The sequence below is a fragment of the Heptranchias perlo genome, chromosome 34, assembly GCF_035084215.1.
Source record: "Heptranchias perlo isolate sHepPer1 chromosome 34, sHepPer1.hap1, whole genome shotgun sequence".
NCBI classification, from domain to species: Eukaryota; Metazoa; Chordata; class Chondrichthyes; order Hexanchiformes; family Hexanchidae; genus Heptranchias; species Heptranchias perlo.
In genome coordinates, this window is record NC_090358.1 from 12445347 (window position 1) to 12467081 (window position 21735).

The 21735-nt window shown below is 40.4% G+C and overlaps 1 protein-coding gene across 1 annotated transcript in view; it reads left to right on the forward strand.

Annotated features, from left to right (window-relative positions):
• The window catches only part of dmxl2 (Dmx-like 2), a 112449-nt gene that overhangs the window by 23071 nt on the left and 67643 nt on the right, over positions 1 to 21735 (forward strand). Inside the window, exons 5-12 of the mRNA XM_067971439.1 lie at positions 1034 to 1175; positions 6360 to 6426; positions 6659 to 6837; positions 11093 to 11276; positions 13195 to 13369; positions 15014 to 15220; positions 17074 to 17336; positions 18467 to 19124. Coding sequence (XP_067827540.1) covers positions 1034 to 1175; positions 6360 to 6426; positions 6659 to 6837; positions 11093 to 11276; positions 13195 to 13369; positions 15014 to 15220; positions 17074 to 17336; positions 18467 to 19124 — 1875 coding nt within the window. The remainder of the gene's footprint in view (positions 1 to 1033; positions 1176 to 6359; positions 6427 to 6658; positions 6838 to 11092; positions 11277 to 13194; positions 13370 to 15013; positions 15221 to 17073; positions 17337 to 18466; positions 19125 to 21735) is intronic.

Below are 21735 nucleotides of genomic sequence, written 5' to 3' on the forward strand. Positions count from 1 at the left end.
TTAGGGAGAGAATTACAGAGCATGGGTTTAAATGGCTGAAAGCACGGCAGCCAGTGATGGGGCGAAGGGAGGTGGGGATGCAGAAAAGATTAGTGTCAGAGGAATGGAGAGTTCCGAGGAGGCGGGGGGATTGTAGAGCTGGAGGAGATTGCAGAGTTAGGGAGGGGCTTGCCATGAAGGAATTTAAACATAACAATGAGAATTTTAAATTGGAGGCGCTGGGGGACCGGGAGCCAATGTGGTCAGCAAGGAAGGGGTGATAAATGAGTGGAACTTGGCGTGTGACAAGGTGCGGGCACCAGAGCTTTGGATGAGCTGAAGTTTATGGAGGCCGGCCAGGCGAGTATTGGAATAGTTGAATCTGGAGGTGACCAGGCATGGATGAGGGTTTAATGAGCTGATGGGCTGAGTCAGGGGCAGAAGCAGGCAACATTAGACATGGAAGTAGGGTCTCTTGGTGATGGAGAGTATCTTGGGTTCGAAGTTCTGCAGTTTAACAGTGGAAAGTTTAGCAGTCTTCAATTCAAACTACTTAGAATTCTATAGCTACAGAAATTTTGTTTGTCCAACACAGAGTGCACACCCCAGTTGGCAGGGCTAAGTCTTAGGGACCCCAAAGACTGCACAAGGGCATTGCTTGAGTTTAAAAAGCTAAAACTATGCAATTTATTGGCACAGAGCACTGGTAATCTACCTGCTGCTTGTCAAGGTAGGACCATCCTACTTGTTAGGGCAGAAGCTTTCACATTCTTTGGAGCTAAGTGGGAAGAATCCCAGCCCAAGGAATTACCTATCCAGGTTCTCATAGTGTCTTGGAGTATTGCATACCTGCCTGTTTCAGCTATTAGATTATGAGTCTGTCACAGAGTTGACTTGAATCTTTGCTTCTATTTCCAATTGTGTTATCTTGGAGCCATCTTGATTCTGAAGAAATCTTGCTTACCTCCTCCACCAGGAGTAAAGTTACTAATTGGTCATACAGCTGTAATGCTAAATTAGTTTTGCATTTATTGTAATTTTCTTCCTTTTGTAGGTAACCAGTTATTGACAGCTACAGATCACCTACAATTATGGTCGCCTCCCTCTGGTGACGTTCTGGAGGAAGAAAGTAGTCATGCTGAGGAATACAAATTACAGCCAGATTTAAATGACTGGAAATGTATCTGGCAGTGCAAGTAAGCACCAATTTAAACATACTCATTTTTTAAAAGTTTAATTCTTTTTTTGTTGCATTCCATGTAAAATGGGTAAGGTAACTTTATCCACCCAGGACAATTGGAGCGACGCCCATCATTTTAAAAGGCTTTTGTGTGCAACTTTTGTGACATTCCCTTTGTGTGAAGGGTGCCTCATCTGGCAATCATCTTCAGTTTTTTTTCTTGTACTGTTGACATTTGTAGACCGCCTTGTCTGAGTTCTACTGTGACGTGTTGCTGAATTCTTGACTGAAGTTTTTTATTTTACAAAGTTTATGAAATTCCTGAAATCTTGGGGTATGCCAGGTCAAGGTTTTTTATTAATTGCAAGAGGCACTTGACAATCGCTGATTGTCACACACAATGTACTTAACTTAATTTCATGTTTCTCTGGAATCTTGGAAAGAATTTGCATCAGCTGAAGATTCGTAACCTCAGTGAGATCATCCAGGCTAAGTTGGCAGATATAGCTGTAGCTATCCTGATTGTACATGTTTCTGTTTAGGATGGGGGTGGGGGGGGTAAGAAAGGAAAGAGGCCTGCATTACTTAACTAGCATGAGAAGAGTTTGTCTCATTTTTGCTATAGGGGTAGGGGTAGGGAAATCGGGGCCATGGCATTCTAGTTATTGAACTTACTGTTGTAATATGACTTGTAGTCCAATTGAAGATGCTGTTGTTTGGGTTACCCAGTGGGAACCTTAGAGGGTTTTCAACCTAAAATTAGTGATATGTTTTGCCTCTCCAATTCCTGGCATTGATAGGCTGTATTATCCATAATGTATAGGGGAGGAAATTCCTTTAGGCCCGGTTTCGGGCCTGAAATGGGCGCCGTGCACGTGGCAAGCACCCGAACCAGGAGGAACAAGGCTGGCCTGAAATCGGGCCTCGGGTCTCATTAACGTTATTTGGGTGAGCTGCCTCCACAAGCAGCTCTCCCATTTTAAAGAGACCAATGTTGGGCTGCTTGCCTCGCCGGAAGGTATGTCCTGGAAGTGGGAGAAGAACTGGAGGGGAGCCGATCACAGGCTAGCCGCAGCCCTCATGGTTGCTGTGAAGCCAGGTGAAGCACTCCTGCTCTTCCTCACTCCATATTAAACCAAATATAAAACTCATCTTTTTGGTGGCGGCAGCTTGCTAGGCTACATCCATGCCTGGAAAACATATGCGGCCCATCCTCAATTTCTGCTCTGTTCAGAGCAGCCCAATTTCCCTGAGGGCTCCTCAAACAGGCATTAGGCCCTTCATTAGCATATGCTAGGGTCCTAACGCCTGTTTTAGGCGGTCGCCCAGATGCCTGAAAAATGGCCATGATCCAATATTGGACTGGACGTCTTTCAGGTACAATGAGGTCCAATTTCTATCCATAGTCTTCTTCCAAATGAAGGCAGCACGTCATAAGTAGTCTAACCTATTTAACATTCACTTACCATCTCTGATTAATGTGATCAAAGGATGTATTTTGGCTCTGTGTGCTTTGCATTGCTAATCAAGTTTTTTCTTTATTGGATTTTGTTGGCTCCTAAGTGCATTGTGCTGGCAAATGACATAATTCTGTTTATAATTTGCAACAAATATATATTCCTTTAAGGCACAAAAACCCAATGGGCAAAGTGGTCCAACCGTGGCTAACAAGGGAAATTAATGATAGTATTAAATCAAAGGAAGAGCCATATAAAGTTGCCAGAAAAAGCAATAAGCCTGAGGATTGGGAGCATTTTAGAATTCAGCAAAGGAGGACCAAGAAATTGATAAAGAAAGGGAAAATAGAATATAAGAGCAAACTAGCGAGAAGCATAAAAATGGACTATAAAAGCTTCTTATAGGTATGTGAAAAGGAAAAGACTGGCGAAGGCAAATGTGGGTCCCTTACAGACAGAGATGGGAGCATTTATAATGGGGAATAAGGAAATATCAGAGAAATTAAACAAACACTTTGGGGGTGATTTTAACCCCCAAGAACGGGTGGGTTGGGGGCGGGTGGGAGCTGAAAATAGTTGTTTTTTTGGGTCGCAACTGCAAAATTTTCGGACTTTGCATTCCCAAAGGGAAGCCTGTACTTTTACGCGCCCGAGTTAAACCCGGAAATAAAGCCGGGTTGCGGCCGCGACCCAAAAAACAACTATTTTCAACTCCCACCCACCCCAACCCACCCATTCTTGGGGGTTAAAATCACCCCCTTTGTGTCTGTCTTCACAGAAGAAGACACAAAAAACCTCCCAGAAATACTGGAGAACCAAGGGTCTGGCGAGAATGAGGAACTGAAAGAAATTAGTATTAGTAAAAAATAGTACTAGAGAAATTAATGGGATTGAAAATCGATAAATCCCAAGGATCTGATGATCTACTTCCCAGGGTTTTAAAAGAGGTGGCTATAGAGATAGTGGATGCATCTTCCAAAATTCTATAGATTCTGGAACGGCTCCTGCAGATTGGAGGGTAGCAAATGTAACCCCACTATTTAAGAAAGGAGGGAGCGAGAAAACAGGGAACTACAGACCTGTTAGCCTGACATCAGTAGTAGGGAAAATGCTAGAATCTATTATAAAGGATGTGATAACAGGGCACTTAGAAAATAATTATAGAATTTGGCAGAGTCAGCAAGGATTTATGAAAGGGAAATCATGTTTGACAAACCTATTGTAGTTCTTTGAGGATGTAACTAGTAGAATGGATAAGGGGGAACCAGTGGATGGTGGTGTATTTGGGTTTTCAGAAGGCTTTCAATAAGGTCCCACACAGGAGGTTGGTGAACAAAGTTCGAGCACATGGAATTGGGGGTAATATACTGGCGTGGATTGAGAATTGGCTAACAGACAGAAAACAGAAAGTGGGAATAAATGGGTCTTTTTCAGGTTGGCAGACTGTGACTAGTGGGGTTCCACAGGGATCGGTGCTTGGGCCCCAGCTATTTACAATCTATATCAATGATTTGGATGAGGGAACAAATTATATATTTCCAAGTTTGCTGATGACGCAAAACTAGGTGGGAATGTGAGTTGTGAGGAGGATGCAAAGAGGCTTCAAGGGGATATAAACAAGCTGAGTGAGTGGGCAAGAACATGGCAGATGGAATATAATGTGGAAAAATGTGAAGTTATCCACTTTTGTAGGAAACACAGAAATGCAAAGTATTTTTTAAATGGTGAGAGAATGGGAAATGTTGATGTTCTAGGGACCTGGGTGTCCTTGTACACTGAAAACTAACATGCAGGTGCAGCAAGCCATTAGGAAGGCAAATGGTACGTTGGCTTTTATTACAAGAGGATTTGAGTACAGGAGTAAAGATGTCTTACTGCAATTATATAGGGCCTTGGTGAGACCACACCTGGGGTATTGTGTACAATTTTGGCCTCCTTACCTAAGAAAGGTTATACTTGCTACAGAAGGAGTGCAATGATGGTTCACCAGACTGATTCCTGAGATGTCGGGATTGTCATATGAGGAGAGATTGAGTAGACTAGATTAGGCCTGTATTCTCTAGCGTTTAGAAGAATGAGAGGTGATCTCATTGAAATATACAAAATTCTTACAGGGCTCGACAGGGTAGATGCAGGGAGGATGTTTCGCCTGGCTGGGGAGTCTAGAACCAGGCGTCACAGTCTCAGAATAAGGAGTAGGCCATTTAGGACTGAGATGAGGAGAAATTTCTTCGCTCAGAGGGTGAACCTTTAGAATTCTCTACTCCTGAGGGCTGTGGAGGCTCAGTCATTGAGTACATTCAAAACAGAGAGCGATTAGATTTCTAGATATTAAAGGCATCAAGGGATATGGGGATAGTGCAGGAAAATCGTGTTGAGGTAGAAGATCGGCCATGATCTTGTTGAATGGCAGAGCAGGCTCGAGGGCCGGATGGCCTACTCCTGCTCCTATTTCTTATGTGAGCATTTAAAATTTACTATTCATTTGTGTAGAATTCATTTTTCTTCCTGTCATCAAGTTTTTCAAGCCTACCGAACTGATAAATAATGGCCACAGTTTGACATAGTATATTTTCTCATCAAATGAGAAAAATATTTGTAATAATATTCATAAGTGAATAATTGTAGTTGGTATGGATGATATGAAACATTCAAATACTGCATTTCTAAACTTTAGTGGTTAGTTATTTAACATTTAGTCATTTTAAAAACTAGTACTGTACACATCACATTTTATTTAATTGGTTTGGCTATGTCAGCAGGTAGCCTTGGCATCCTTTTCTATGAGGGTAAAATTAAGGAAATACTATACTAGAAAATGTAACCTGTGAATGAATGGATTGCCAGTCTATTGTGGGAGATCGCTGAGTTTGCAAACTATGTGCAGCTAGTGGTTTTATTTAAAGCGGATCTATGTTTTCTAGAGAAAAATGGTATACTATACTGACGACTTTTTTAAAGAAGTAAAATCAATAAAGATTACGATGTTTTAAGTAAACTCCATGCAACAATTTTAATACTGAGAAGCTTTATTGCTTGAAATTGTAATCTTCATATGATATTGGAAGAAAATTGAGAAATGTTCATCTGTATACTTATGAAAGAAAGAATGAACTTGCACTTATATAGCGCCTTTCCCGACTGTAAGACGTCCCAAAGCACTTTACAGCCAATGAAGTATTTTGGAGTGTGGTCACTGTTGTAATGTAGGAAATGCATCAGCCAATTTGCGTATAGCAAAGTCCCATAAACAGATATGAGACAGTGACCAGATAATCTGTTTTTAATGATGGTTGGGGGATAAATATTGACCTGGACACCGGAGAGAACTCCCCTCCTCTTCTTCGAATAGTGCCATGGGATCTTTTACGTCCACCTGAGAAGGTAGATGGGGCCTCGTTTTAACGTCAAATCCAAAAGACGGCACCTCTGACAGTACAGCAAGTGTCAGCCTTGATTATGTGCTCAAGTCTCTAGAGTAGGACTTGAACCCACAACCTTCTGACTCAGATGAGAGTGCTACCACTGACCCAAGGCTGATACCTCTTTCCATTTTAGAATCTTTGTTTCTTTTAATTGAATTAATACATTTCCAAAAAATAAAAATGTTTCCAATTCTTGTTGACACAATTAATTTTTGGACTAGTGATGACATTACATAACCAGTAGAGAGAACATTGGAGTCAATTAAAGCCTGATCTGATTGAACATACAACACTAAAATATTCCATTCTGCTATTTAGGACTGCTATTCCAATATATCTCATGAAGTGGTCCCCTGATGGAGAATACTTTGCAACAGCAGGAAAGGTAAGATTTTGCAAAACACATTCCTGCCCAATTGAGCAATAGCATTTATTTTATTTCAGTACCAACTGCCTGTTAAAAAGTTGAAGCAAAATAAATTTTCAAAAGTCTAACTGCAAAAATAAGATTACTATCTGTGAAACTTTAACTTCAATTGCAAGGGCTTGATTTTTGTAAATGCTTACTATTTCTAGTTGTATCACCTTATACGAGTAAATTTTGTTTTTCTATGCAGGATGACTCCCTTCTGAAAGTATGGTATCTTACCACTGGCTGGAAGTCTGCAGTTGTTGGTGCAGAAATTCTTGGGGGAAAAAGTGCTTCTACAGCTGTACACTTTTCCTTTGTGTACCTGGCACATCCTCGTGCAGTAACAGGATTTTCATGGCGGAAGACTAGTAAATATATGCCAAGGTTAGAGCCATGCTCACTTTCATCACAGTGAATGCCAATTAGAGTTGAACATTTGGTATTTGGCTTCTGAACAAGTTGAATGGTCCAAAATCCAAAATGAAACTTAGACTTTTAATGGGTCAGTGGTATTGAGTGCTGTATTGAATTATACAGATTACACTAAATTATCAGTCTTGTCCAGAAAGCGCATAGGGCTGCAGTGGAATTTGAAATGCCATAGAGTCATAGAGTTATACAGCACGGATAGAGGCCCTTCGGCCCATCGTGTCCGCGCCGGCCATCAAGCCCTGTCTAATCTAATCCCATATTCCAGCATTTGGTCCGTAGCCTTGTATGCTATGGCATTTCAAGTGCTCATCCAAATGCTTCTTGAATGTTGTGAGGGTTCCTGCCTCCACAACCCTTTCAGGCAGTGAGTTCCAGACTCCAACCACCCTCTGGGTGAAAAAGTTCTTTCTCAAATCCCCTCTAAACCTCCCACCTTTTACCTTGAATCTATGCCCCCTTGTTATAGAACCCTCAACGAAGGGAAAAAGCTCCTTAGTATCCATCCTATCTGTGCCCCTCATAATTTTGTACACCTCAATCATGTCCCCCCTCAGCCTCCTCTGCTCCAAGGAAAACAAACCCAATCTTCCCAGTCTCTCATCATAGCTGAAGCGCTCCAGCCCTGGTAACATCCTGGTGAATCTCCTCTGCACCCTCTCCAAAGCGATCACATCCTTCCTGTAGTTTGGCGACCAGAACTGCACACAGTACTCCAGCTGTGGCCTAACCAGTGTTTTATACAGCTCCATCATAACCTCCTTGCTCTTATATTCTATGCCTCGGCTAATAAAGGCAAGTATCCCATATGCCTTCTTTACCACCTTATCTACCTGTTCCGCCGCCTTCAGGGATCTGTGAACTTGCACACCAAGATCCCTCTGACCCTCTGTCTTGCCTAGGGTCCTCCCATTCATTGTGTATTCCCTTGCCTTGTTAGTCCCTCCAAAGTGCATCACCTCGCACTTTTCCGGGGTAAATTCCATTTGCCACTGTTCCGCCCATCTGACCAACCCATCTATATCGTCCTGCAGACTGAGGCTATCCTCCTCGCTATTTACCACCCTACCAATTTTTGTATCATCAGCGAACTTACTGATCATACCTTTTACATTCATATCCAAGTCGTTAATGTAGACCACAAACAGCAAGGGACCCAGCACCAATCCCTGTGGTACCCCACTGGCCACAGGCTTCCAGTCACAAAAACAACCTTCGACCATCACCCTCTGCCTTCTGCCACTAAGCTAGTTTTGTATCCAAAGTGCCAAGGCACCCTGGATTCCATGGGCTCGTACCTTCTTGACCAGTCTCCTGTGCGGGACTTTATCGAAGGCCTTACTGAAATCCATGTATACCACATCCACTGCGTTACCCTCATCCACACGCCTAGTCACCCCCTCAAAAAATTCAATCAAGTTAGTCAGACATGATCTTCCCTTGACAAAGCCATGTTGACTATCCCTGATTAATCCTTGCTTCTCCAAGTGGAGACTAATTTTGTCCTTCAGAATTTTTTCCAATAATTTTCCTACCACTGATGTTAGGCTCACTGGCCTGTAGTTCCCTGGTTTTTCCCTACTCCCCTTCTTGAATAATGGTACTACATTAGCGGTTCTCCAGTCCTCTGGCACATCCCCTGTGGCCAGAGAGGTTCTGAATATATGTGTTAGAGCCCCCGCAATCTCCTCCTTTGCCTCACACAGTAGCCTGGGATACATTTCGTCCGGTGGAAAGGAGTGTTTTTCTCAGTTTGGATGAAAGCACATTGTTTGGATAGAGCAAAGGAATGTTTGCTTTGCTTCTGGTCTATTCTGTACTTGCCATGGAAGTACTTGATCCAGATAATGGATGGAAAAACTGGAAAAACTTCCATTCCCCAGTACTGGTGTCCCTCATCTTGTAAATGAAGTTCAGGAGGTTCCGGGTTTGATGCTGTGCTTGTGCTGAGTTAGCTTTCTCACCTAGGAAAGTGATTACGGAAACTGCATTTGGCCTCAGCCCCCTGGGATAACTGAGGGGAAAATCAGCAACAGTTTCCACTCCTTATTGCTATTCAGTTACCCTTCATGGAAATGCCTATAATTGTGGACATTAGGTAAGGATAGGATTGTGCTCAGATATGATGGCCCCTCTGGTTGAATAACCTACTGGCACTCACTGTGAAGACTTACAAATGAATGATAGCGATTAGGGTGAGCTATTGGAAGGTGTCTGACCTATGTGGAACTGTATCCCAAGAAAGGAGTTAATTGTTTGTGCCTCTTTCCTTAAATAATCAAACATTGAAGATAAAAGCACAAGTAAAAAGTACTGAAGACAAAAAAGACTACATTGTTTCAGGGGGAAACATGAAGTATGAGTTATATTGCGATAGATCTAATGGACAAAAATGGCATCCGTACCAAGGTGCCTAGTTCTCCCATGCACATTAAAGCCCAAACTAATGAGACGTGCATATTTTACTTCTCAAATTCACCCCACTCCTGGCATTCAGCATAAAAGCCTAGAAATAATTGTTGGCGGCATTAATGGACGGTATGACCTTCATCTGTCTGTTTTCCCTCCCTCTTTACAGGAAAGTGCCTTGCCTCTACTTGGCATCTTAGCATGACAGCATAGTAAAGTTCAGGAACTCAGTGTGTGAAAGAATACAGTTGGCAGCCCATGTCCTGCTATGCCATTGAAAATTGAGTGCAGCTCCATTATGCTATGTCATCACACCATTTCCATCATTAGGTTCCTTCTGGAATGTTTGCTTGCAAATTTTGTTTGGCAGAAGCCCTTTAAAGTAATTACCTTATTAATATTGGCCCATGTGGGGATTTATTTATTTGTTCTCTTGTCAAAAATGGATAATAAACCTTTTTAGATATTAAACTGATTAGAAATCAAGCAGCTGAAGAATTTCATTAGACCCATTGACGATTATGGAAACACGTATGCATCAAAATTGTTCTGGTTAAATTAATTCAAGAACAGTCATAATTAAAAAATGTCTTTTTGACTTGTGTTTTTCCTGAATGCTGTCATTTTTGAAGGCGCCATATTGAAAGACAATGTCATTCAGTATCCAAATTGTTCACTTTTATGAACCAGAAAGGATGGTATAACACTACTCTATATAGATTAGATTCAATTGACCTATTATGTGGTAATCAGTGTAAGCCGCTGATTTCAGGATTATATAACGTTCTTCCTCATTTGTTTATCCTCCATATACGAAAAATAGGCTGTCATCCAAACAGGAAAAATAATAGACAAAAACAGAAAATGCTGGAAATACACAGATCAGTTGACATCTGTAAAGAAAAAACACGTTAATATTCAGGAAAATCATAGGATATTGATTGCCCCTTTATTATACTGTTCTGAGATAATTTTGCAAGATGTGATTTCCCCTGAATTGTACAGACATAGGGCATCATATTGATTGCTTCTTCAGTTCTTTAGGTTCTCCACCCCAGAAGTTCTTTTTATACAGTCTTTTCACTTGATTAATCATGCTAGTTAGTTGATTATCTTCCCTAATCTTTTGCAAATCTTTTTTTAAACTGTGTGTTTTATGATCTCTACTAGCTTTTTGAGTAGATCCTCCAATGCAAGAAGTTGGTTTGCTCTTTTTCCATTAAGTTCTTTGGTTAAAATCTGGGTCTGTTGGCAGGTGCAATTAAATGATGGTTATTGCATTGTTTCAATCAGAAGAGGTTTATTCAGGTTTCCCTATGCTTGTATCAGTACATCCCATCGGCTTATTTTAAATATTGTATATCCTATCACTGGGTCTTAATTGGGAACAACACCTGCCTGCAATGTTTACATTATCTTCCTGTATACTGTATAACTTTTCACATTTTTATGGACGTTTTCACACAGTTAGAAAGGATTTTGAATACAGAAGTGCTGAAAGGTAATCTTTGAAAAAAGCATGACTTGTACACTTGAGGCCCTAGGGTCCTTTCTGATTAGAAATCAAATAATCTAAGTGCATGATATAGCTGGTCTTTAGATGGAGCTAAATCAAAAAATACATCATAAAGTATAATTCTGCATCCACTATAATTCTCAATTGTCCAGTCTTGCAAAGTCTTATTCATGTTTTTATCGCTGAGACTGAGTATGTATACTGCAAAATGACTGCAGTAGAATAGAAGAGTCACTTCTATACTGGATTTGGAATGTATGTGATTCCAATATATTCTGTCTCCAGGAGTTCTGTGTGCAACGTGCTACTGACTTCATGTCAAGATGGTGTCTGCCGGCTGTGGGCTGAAACCTTATTGCCAGAAGATAGTCTTCTCGGAGGACAAATGACAGATTCAACCATTAGTACCTCAACTAGCCATCTTCCTCACAGTGGAAGTCAGAAAGACAAAATCCAGCACGCTCTGGAGGTAATCATTTTTTAAGCCTTTTGTCGTTCCAATATGATGTACTTTTGAAGAACGATGAGATAAATTTTGTGAGATCCCGTGCCTTGCACATGTGGCCCTGCAAAATTTACCCCTGTATGCCCCCCTACAAGGTTCAGTGTTGTTTTCTACAAAATATTTATAGTTACATATGCAGTATTTTCATAGTCTGGTATATGTGTATTACCACTTTCTTTGTTGATGCCAAAATTGTTCAGGCTTTGAAATGTTATACTTCAGTGTTTTCAAAATGGATGTGTTCTAGATTACACATATTTTTAAAAACAATGTGCACAATTGAGATCTAAAAAGTCATGCCAATTCATTAAAAAAAATAAGTAGCTGAAGAGATGAAATCATAGCATCTTATTTAAAAATGGGCATCTAACTTAAATATTGAGCTGTAACTTGTTATCAGCCCTAATTTTTCATAGTACAACAGACTGAGTATTGTTTCTTGCAACCCCCTGATTTCTCATGGCATTGCTCACAGATAGTCTCTCATAGTGCAGTTGTAATGTTTCATATTGTCCCATTCTGAGTCTTTGAGTGGAGCACAATGGGGGTAGTGCTGGGGAGCATGGTACAGAGTCTTCAAATTAAAAGTAATGGATCTTAAGAGAAGTAAGGACTTGCCTGTTTTTAAGTGCTGGAGGTGTGGTGAACTGTTTTGTGAGAATTATTTTTTATCTGGATCTGATTTGAAATTTGAAGGCTGGATCTAGGAGATTTTATTTGTTCAATTAGATAATAGATACGACGTCAAAGCATCAGAACTGCTCAGTCATGGTGTGCTACAGCTTCCTGTGTGCCAGTCTTGCTCTTTTTGTTCCTGTGCTGTTTTAGATTCAACAAACTTGATATCTTAATCTCGATTCTGGGAGTTGCAATCGATCAGAGTGCATAGTGACACTGCATGCTGCATTCTTGGACTTTTAATCCACCAGAGTAACTGGTCTATTGTGGGAATCCTTGATTGAGCCTTTTCATTCAGAAATGGTCCAGGTACACAATGCAAACCAGGAACCTGAGGAATTCAGGTTCATCTGTCCCAAAGAGAGGTCACGCCTGTGTGGGGTATTACTTGGAGGTATATCTGAAATCATTTGGGTCAATTTAGTGTTTTTTTCCTCCCTGAATTATTTAATTATTTTTATGTCCCCCTATATGTTCAGCTGGGTCAGAAATCCAGTTTATAGCTTGAACCAGTTTGTTAAAAAGAAAACAATAGAATTGGTTCATTGTGTGGAAAACTGCAGCTGCCAGAATAATACTTTTAAGAGAAAAAATAAGCAATTGAATGGTTTGGTTTTATAATGTTTCTTTTCCCGATTGGCAGTTTTCATAACTATGCTGATTCAGTTATACAGCTAACTTAATAGGTAGCTTTTATGAGTCAATCAGAAAAGTATGATAGATGATATTTTGTGCTCACACACTTAATGTCTGACGCATGCTAGATGCAACATTTTTAATCCTATAGATTTCTTAAGTGTCATCATCCATCAGACTAGATACCTGTAAGAGGGGCTGCTACAATCTATAATATAATAAAAAATCTGTGTCTGTACACATTTCCTGTCAACTTTACCATTATAAATTATTTTGTGCTATAAAGACTTCCTGAGACAAAGCATTGAATAAAATTTCATGGTGAAAGAGTTACATGTTGTGAGTGGCTTATTTATAATTAGTGAACAAAGCCTAGTTTGCCAGCAGTTGTTAAAGTGTGAATCAACAAAGAAAGAAGATCCAATCATCAATACCTTGAGGAAGACAACATTAATTATTTTTAAATTGTATTCGTCCATGCTAGGAGGTTTTAAAATGATTAATACTCTTAATCTATCACAAGAATAAATATTAGTCCACTGGTTAATTGGGTTAATGTGTTTTACAGACAATTCACCATTTGAAACATCTAAGAAGCCGTCGTCGCAGATCTTCAGTTTTGGTCGCCCATATGGAAGTTTTGCCAAGCCAGCTTGGATCACATGAAGTCCACAGACAAATTTCACATCATGCTAATGCACTATGTCACTTCCATATTGCCGCGAGCATTAATCCTAATACAGGTTGGGATTAGTAAAACTAGAACTGTAATTATTTTTTACCAAACTAAGATAATCAGACCCATTTTTAATACAAATTAATTGACTATTGAAAGGTGACAATAACTTTTATGTAATTTCTTGAGACTAGAACTTTATAGGGGTCGATTTTAACCCCCTCCGCCCGGCGGGAACAGTGTTTGGGAGGGTTTAAAACAGGCCGGGCCCACTTACCGGCCTGAGGCTGGACGGTTCCCGCCAGGCAATATTTTATCTTCACCAACTTTGATGTGGACCGAGGCCCACACTGCAGGCAGGCGAGGGTCTAATTTAAATCTAAAAGTCGCGGCCCGATTATGTCATCAGTGCTGCAACGTGATTTTTATGATGATTTGGGGAGAAGCCTGCCCGGTGTGAAACCCGCCAGAGAAACTTGGCGGGATGCAGCAGAATGGCCAGAAGAAGCCAAGGTAAGTAATATTTTTTATTCTTCGGTGGGATTCCTTGGGGGCCAAGAGGAGCAAGAGTGCCACCTGCTGTGGGCCTCCCATATCTCTTCCAAAGTATTTACCACATGCATCCAAAATAATGTGATATTCTGACAAGGCCTTATTTTGATATTTCAAGCAATAGATTAAAACTTTCATTAAGATTAAACCTTTTGCTATTTTTTGGTAGTCATTAAAATAATAATTTAAAAAGAATAATTTCCACTTCAGCCCTAAAAATCTGTGGTTTCGGTGGATTCCCTTCATAAATTTGGTGGGAACATGCTAGAATTGCTGCAATTTCAGCTGGACTTTGGCATTAAGGCAGCGATTTTGTAAGGGCTTCTAGGGGCGGAGCATCTGTTTTGCCCCAATGAGTCCATGATATAATGGCGGTGGGGCCGGGGTGGGAAACTCCCGAAGTCAATATTTTCCGTTCCTGGCAAGGATCCAGTGTATGATCAACACAGGTACTTCGGCTTTCACCTGGCATACTTGATTGAAAGGGGTCGAAGTTGTACCCACCTAGTAGTCAAGGCTGGGGTGCGAGCCTGGGGCTGTGAAATGATGGAGCCAGAAATTTCCAGTGCCTTTGGGGGTGGGGTGTCACACACTTGCCACAAAACAGCCAAAGACGTGCTCTTGTAGGCTCCTGCCCGACCCTGCCAACTCCAATGTGGTCAGTGGAGGGCAGCATCCTAATGTAGCTACTGTAGATTTTCTAGACCCTAATTTCTACCAGAGTATTGCCAAGTGACTCATGCAGTGCACTGTGCATGTTCCACTTAGTTGTGAGAAATCAGGAAATGTTCAAGGGACGAGCCTTAAGGTTTATCTAGAGACAATTTATAAAGGTGCCATTTAATCATTCCTCACACCTTTGCTAAGAAAAGATTTGGTTTTGGGTGGAAATGTTTTGAATGCAGGTGTGTTGGGCTGCGGGCATGAATGGGTGGTTAAAATAGAAAAACTGGTTATACACCAACGAGTTTTACTAAAGTTACCTTGCGTTTACTGACATAGTAAACATTTTTTGAACCTGATCATTGGTTAAGACTGAAAAAGAGAACAGTGTCGTTGGTTTGATTTGATTTGATGCATAATACTGTTTAGTTGGAGATGAATATATTTCTAGTTTAATGTGTTACGAGGAAGATAATTTTTCTATTGTTATGCACAGATATTCCACCAGCACTAGCTGGTGCAGCTTTTAACATAGAAGAAGCAGGTGGAAATTTTGTGGTTCACTGGCTGAACAATAAAGAACTGCATTTTACATCGTCTATGGAAATATTCATGGGGCAATTGAGAAAGCTCACAGATCAGCAGATAGAGGATGAAGTTGACAATGCCAGTCAGAATGGATTGAAAATGAAACTAGACACTGGTGAGCATGGCAAGTAAAATGTCGGTGTTATATGATGGTAGGTGAGCACAATTTAATTGATGCACTCTGTTCGGGTTACCTGCCCATCCCAGGGTGATTAAAGAGGGAAGAAGCACGAGGAAGTCAGTTTTATTTAATGAGATGGACAACTATTTGAAAGAAATTGATGGAATTGGATATTAAAAATCAAAACTATAAGTTGTTACGCTACTTGCTATAGAATGGTTAATGTTATTTTCATCCCTGTCACAATTATAAAAATTGTTGTCCAAGCTTCAAATGGTGTTTAGTCAATAATCATCATCAGTAAAATCTGCTCTGCAATGCCACAGAATGAGTTACTTAAACCTCAGCAGAGCATCAGTGTATTACTTCCATTTTCTGCTCCAGCTATTGTTACACTCTATCTGAGTGAGCCCAAGAGTTCTGAATAATAGGTAGTTTTATGCTCTCAATTCATACTTGCTTGGCATTGGATTGAGATTGGTCAAGCTTACATCAAATGGAATCCCTTACAGCTATCATTAGAGTCTTTCATCCTGTCAATCTCGTCTGGTTTCAAGCCAAGGCTTGGAGGTGGAAGTGCAGTGTTCTTACCCTGCACTATTCAGTCCTTTATGTGATAGATGTATGAGAACCAGTCATGTGTTCACTCTCCTGGCTGGGAAGGAACAACTAAAATGTGAATGTTTGCATGTCCGTGGTGGTGGGGAAAGAGAATATAATAAGATGACAATGTAGATACGTAGGAAAAGGCTTTCTGAGCCTTTCACTCTTAAACCTAAACATAATACTGCATTGCATTTTAAATAACAGTTTTTATTTTTTTCTCTCCTGACACACCCCTGAACTTTTTATCTCCTTACTGAAGTAGTTTTATAGGCACTGATCACCTTGTGGCATGTTGGTCAAATGGCAGCCGTTTATGTGTGGGCCTTGACTGTGCTGCTGGCGGTCTACTTGCCTGAGGGAGGCATTACAACCGAGTCCACTCCTGCCCTCACCCAGTGTCTGTACATTTGTACCAATAGCATGTGTGGCTGGATAGCAATCTAAGCAACAGCTCTAGCCATTTCATTTTCCCTGCTTCACTCATGGCACTAAGGTCCCCTACCCGAGCCTCAGCAAACTAAGCAGAGACTGGGACCATCCTGGCCATGTAGCTCAGCTACTTGCTGGATGGCATTTGTTTTTCAAAGATAAAATTGCTCCATTTTAGTGATCACAAGGTTTAAAATGAGTTGAGATGCTGTATTGTTTTATGACATTTATAGATTGGAAAGGTAGATATGAAGATCAGAAAACTGACTTGAGGCTTTGCCCTTTTTTAAGTTCATGTAAGAAGTTTAACAATAGAACAGAGTATTATGTTCATTGCCTGCAAAGAACTGGGGTTGAAATTTCTGTTTGAATATTAAAACAAGAGTACCTGTTTCTTCTTGTAATTAATGACCTGGTAATGAAATTGTGGGAATGTGCAGCTTTGAAAAGTGCAATTTCTTTTTGTTAATGGATTGTTAGTTACAAACAAAACCAGCATTTTCCTATTTTTTTTTTAGCTGAGGTAGGGGTAAGAGACCTTAGTGCCATGTAATTGTAATGAACATATTTTGAACTATTTTGATGAAATTGTGAAATTCCCTTGTTTAAAACAGAAATATTCAATATTGTGGAGCAACTTCACACTTTAAAATGAGTTCATCCAATTTGTGTTGCAGATTGTGGAATGCACTAAAGATCAAAATAACATAAAAGAGATGTATGCTTATAAAAGAATGCATTGGGTGCTTTTGAAGTTGTGCACAATTTGCTGTGATGTATTATATGGCTGATTTATTTTTACTTTGTCACAGAACAAGATGAAATTTCAGAGAAAGGATCAGAGAATGAGAATGAAGAGGCTGAACAAGATGGGAGCACCAAAGTATCTACTCCGTCCTCTGCGGGAGTTCCACTGCCCACCATGTTGTTAGATCGAAAAATTGAGACACTGCAAACTGAGTGGAACAGGAATGCTGATATGCTGTTTACAATCCATCCTGTAGATGGTTCATTTTTAGTGTGGCATGTGAAGTATTTAGATGAGTACCACCCAGGAATATTCAGACAAGTCCAGGTACAGATAAGACTTTTAAAAAATATTTGTTTTAAACTGAAAAAGATCTACTTTTCAAAAACCAAACTTGTTCATTTGGCACCTAATGATGTTACTTAGAAATTATAATAAAAGTTCAGTAGGGAGTTGAGCAGCTGGGTGCATTAAAACATGCATTGGATCTATTATGATCAGTCAACTGCTGTGCTATTTAGCATAGTTAAAATACTTATTACTTGCTCTTGTTTTCTTTGAAACTTTTGGAATAGTTTTCACTTGAGGCTAATCAGTATCTTGCACTAAAGCAATTACAGATCAATTTGTGGTTATATTCAAAGCGGGATCCTAATGTAATTAAGAACATTACATGAAGCTTTGACTGTAATAACTTCTTCCTTAGGTCTGGTCACTTGAATTTGACTAGGTTTATTTTCTTGTAAATTGCCACAACTTGTTTTTAATTTTGATCCAGTTAAACCAGTTGCAGCTAGTCACACACTTCTGATAGTTCCTGTATGATCATACTGCAAAGGAAACGAGAAGTTTACAAAAACTGAGTAACAATATTTTCCAGGTTACAGTGCATAATATTTTCCATATTTTACCAATGGAAGCATTTGAATGTTTTGTTAGTTCAGGAAACATCTGTGTTTGTTATTCAATCCAATTAAACTGGAAAAGCGGTATCCTGCACAAGCACTGCCATTTTAATGTTCAAATGTGTATGGATGTTTTAAAAAAGTGTTTTTTTTAAAGATTTATTTTTGCTGAATTGTTCAATTAAAGCTGATCTAATCACTAAATTATTGGTTATTTTCATATAAAGTGACCAATATTTTTTTTAGCAAACTTCGGTTTTGACTCCATGCTTTAGAACTCTCCCTGAATCCTCCACCTTGGTACCTCACTTCCTTCCTTCAAAAGCCTCCTTCAAACCTACCTCTTTAACTACGCCTTTGATCACCTATCCTAACTCTTCTGCCACCTTTGCTTGGCACTTGTGTTCACCTTTGTGAAGCTCTTTGGGGTATTTTACTATGTTTGAGGTGCAATATAAATGTAAGTTGTTGCTTGCTCCAGCCAGAAGATAATTTTCAAAGCATGCTGACATGTATGTTAACTAATAATATCCATTTCTCTTTACATTTTAGATTTCATTTTCATCTCGGATTCCTGTTGCTTTTCCCACTGGTGATGCTAACTCACTCAGCAAAAATATCATGATGTACGCATGTACTGTTAAAAACGTTAAGCACCTTCCAGATAGTGATCCAAATATCAATGGAGTGACCCATTTTGTGAGTAGCTCGAAAATAAACATCATCACTCCATCAGTTATGATGATTTCAAAACACATTGATGGATCACTAAATCAGTGGGCAGTAACTTTTGCTGAAGAATCTGCCTTCACCACAGTTCTAATCGTGTCACACAAGTTCAGGTATTGTGGACATCGTTTTCATCTAAATGACTTGGCTTGTCATTCAGTGCTACCTTTGCTATTGACCTCTTCACATCACAATGCACTAATGACCCCTGAAGCTGACTTTGTTGAAAAAGAAAAGCTTATGGTCGAACCTGTAAAGTCCCTAAAAGGGCCAACTTCACAGCAGGTTAAAAATGCTGCTACACGAACGTTTCATGACCCTAATGCCATCTACAGTGAACTGATACTTTGGCGTATGGACCCAATAGGACCGTTGTCATACTCTGGGGGAGTTTCAGAGCTGGCGCGTATCAATTCCTTGCATACTTCAGCTTTTTCTAATGTGGCCTGGCTTCCAACGTTGATCCCAAGCTATTGTCTTGGTGAGTTTGATTAAAATCTGTTTTAATCCAATTAAAGAATTGAATCAGAAGAGTTGGTTGTAGGTATCAGTTGGCCAGAAATTAATTGAATCTTTTATCATGTTATAATTTGAAATTGTTTTTCATAGTTTTCAAGAACATTAAGTATCATTATACTTCATTCATCTTTGGTAAGATGGGTAACCCATCATGGAAAATTGGAGACGTGCTTGCCCTTTTAGAGTCTGTTTTACGCGTAAACTCCCTCATCTTTCTTCATCATTTTTCTTCACTGTCTGCATCTATAAGAATCACATCAAGCGTGTGCTGCTTTACTTTTTCTTAAAGGTAAGCCACATGAAAATACTGTAACACCATTTTGGCTTTTAAACATTGTCCTTTATGAGCGCACTTATCTTCAAACTCCAATGGACATATCAGGTGGCCTTTCTGGAAAACACTGGCAAAAGTTGCAGGCTGCAATATTAAACTCAAAGCAACAATCCAGAGACACTCCAGTGTCCAAAAAATGACCAAGTGTAAATTTTTCCAGGCGAGTCATCCTTGCAGCATTTCTGTGGCAAGTTTTGTGCTATGGACCCAGGCCTAAAGGAAACTGTAAACAATTTTACAACACCAAGTTATAGTCCAGCAATTTTATTTTAAATTCACAAGCTTTCGGAGATTCTCTCCTTCCTCAGGTAAACCTGAGGAAGGAGAGAATCTCCGAAAGCTTGTGAATTTAAAATAAAATTGCTGGACTATAACTTGGTGTTGTAAAATTGTTTACAATTGTCAACCCCAGTCCATCACCGGCATCTCCACATCATAAAGGAAACTGGGTTGAGATATCCATGGCTATTTTAGGTAGGACCTTTACAATCAGTAGAGAAAAGTCCATTAGTCTGGGCTGGATTCAAATCTGGATCCTAGAGATGAAAAGACATTGTGCTAACCACTGCATCATCTGGTCCCTACCTATCTATGTAATGTATAAAAAAAATGAATCATTCAAATATATAACCTATAAATTATTTTGTCGTTGATTAATGTTCATTTATTTAAAGCAATCTGCTCGAAACAACATAGCCCACAGTAATCTATTTCTGTAATTGTTTCTTGACCATACGCAGTTCTCTTATAGTGTAAATGCAATAGCAATTATTAATAGTGTTGAATCCTGGACTTGTACCAGAATTGCTGATGTGCTGTGCCATGCCATCCATTTAAACATTATACACACAGCAAAATATACCCCATTGTTATTATCTGATACAATGTTCATAGTTTCCTCTGCCAAAACTGCTCACTATTCCAGGATCATCCTGGAATGCAAAGGCTTCTTTTCTCCACTACAAACCATTTTCTTAAACCCCTCTCCCTTGCCTCCTCCACCTTCACCTCCAACAGTACGAGGTGCTCATGGACTTCTTTGTCACTAAGATTGAGACCATCCGTTCAGCTGCCTCTGCCGCTTCCCTCCCTTCCCCTAGCCCACCAAGCCAAACTTCCCCTAAGGTTCCTCCCCTGCCCTAGCCCTGAACTCGCATCTTTCTCTAGTTTCTCTCCTATCTCCCCTCATGCCCTCGCCAAGCTCATCTTGACCATGAAACCCACCTCCTGCTCCCTCGACCCTGTTCCCACCAAACTGCTGACTACCCAACTTCCCTTCCTGGCCCTCATGTTAGCCGATATTGTTAACGTTTCCCTCTCCTCAGGTACTATCCCCCTCCCCTTCATATCTGCCGTCATTATCCCCCTCCTCAAAAAAACCCACCCTTGACCCCTTTGTCCTTGCAAACTACCGCGCCATCTCCAACCTTCCTTTCCTCTCCTAAGTAAATATTGGGAATACCCTGCCATAAACTCCGTTCCCTAGTCACTGAATCTATCCCTCTCCCTGACCACTGTCTGAGGCTGAACCAGACTGTTCGCAACCTTGGCATCCTATTTGACCCTGAGATGAGCTTCCTTCCACATTTCCACTCCGTTACCAAGGCTGCCTACTTTCACCTCTGTAACATCGCCCATCTCCGTCCCTGCCTCAGCTCATCTGCTGCTGAAAACCTCATCCATGCCTTTGTTACCTCTAGACTCGACTATTCCAATGCTCTACTGGCTGGCCTCCCATCTTCCACCCTCCATATACTTGAGCTCATCCAAAACTCTGCTGCCCATATCCTAACTTGCACCAAGTCCCGTTCTCCCATCACCCCTGTGCTCACTGACCTATATTAGTTTCCGGTCTGGGAATGCCTCGATTTTAAAATTCTCATCCTTGTTTTCAAATCCCTCCATGGCCTCGCCCCTCCCTATCTCTGTAACCTCTTCCAGCCCTACAACCCTCTCAGATCTCTGTGCTCCTCCAATTCTGGCCTCTTGCACATCCCCAATTTTAATCGCTCCACCATTGGTGACCGTGCCTGCAGCTGCCTAGGCCCTATGCTCTGGAATTCCCTCCTTAAACCTCTCTACCTCTCCTCCTTTAAGACGTTTCTTAAAACCTACCTCTTTGACCAGGCTTTTGGTCACCTGTCCTAATATCTCCATATGTGGCTCGTGTCAAATTTTGTTTGAAAATGCCCCTGTGAAGCACCTTGGGAGTTTTACTACGTTAAAGGTGCTATATAAA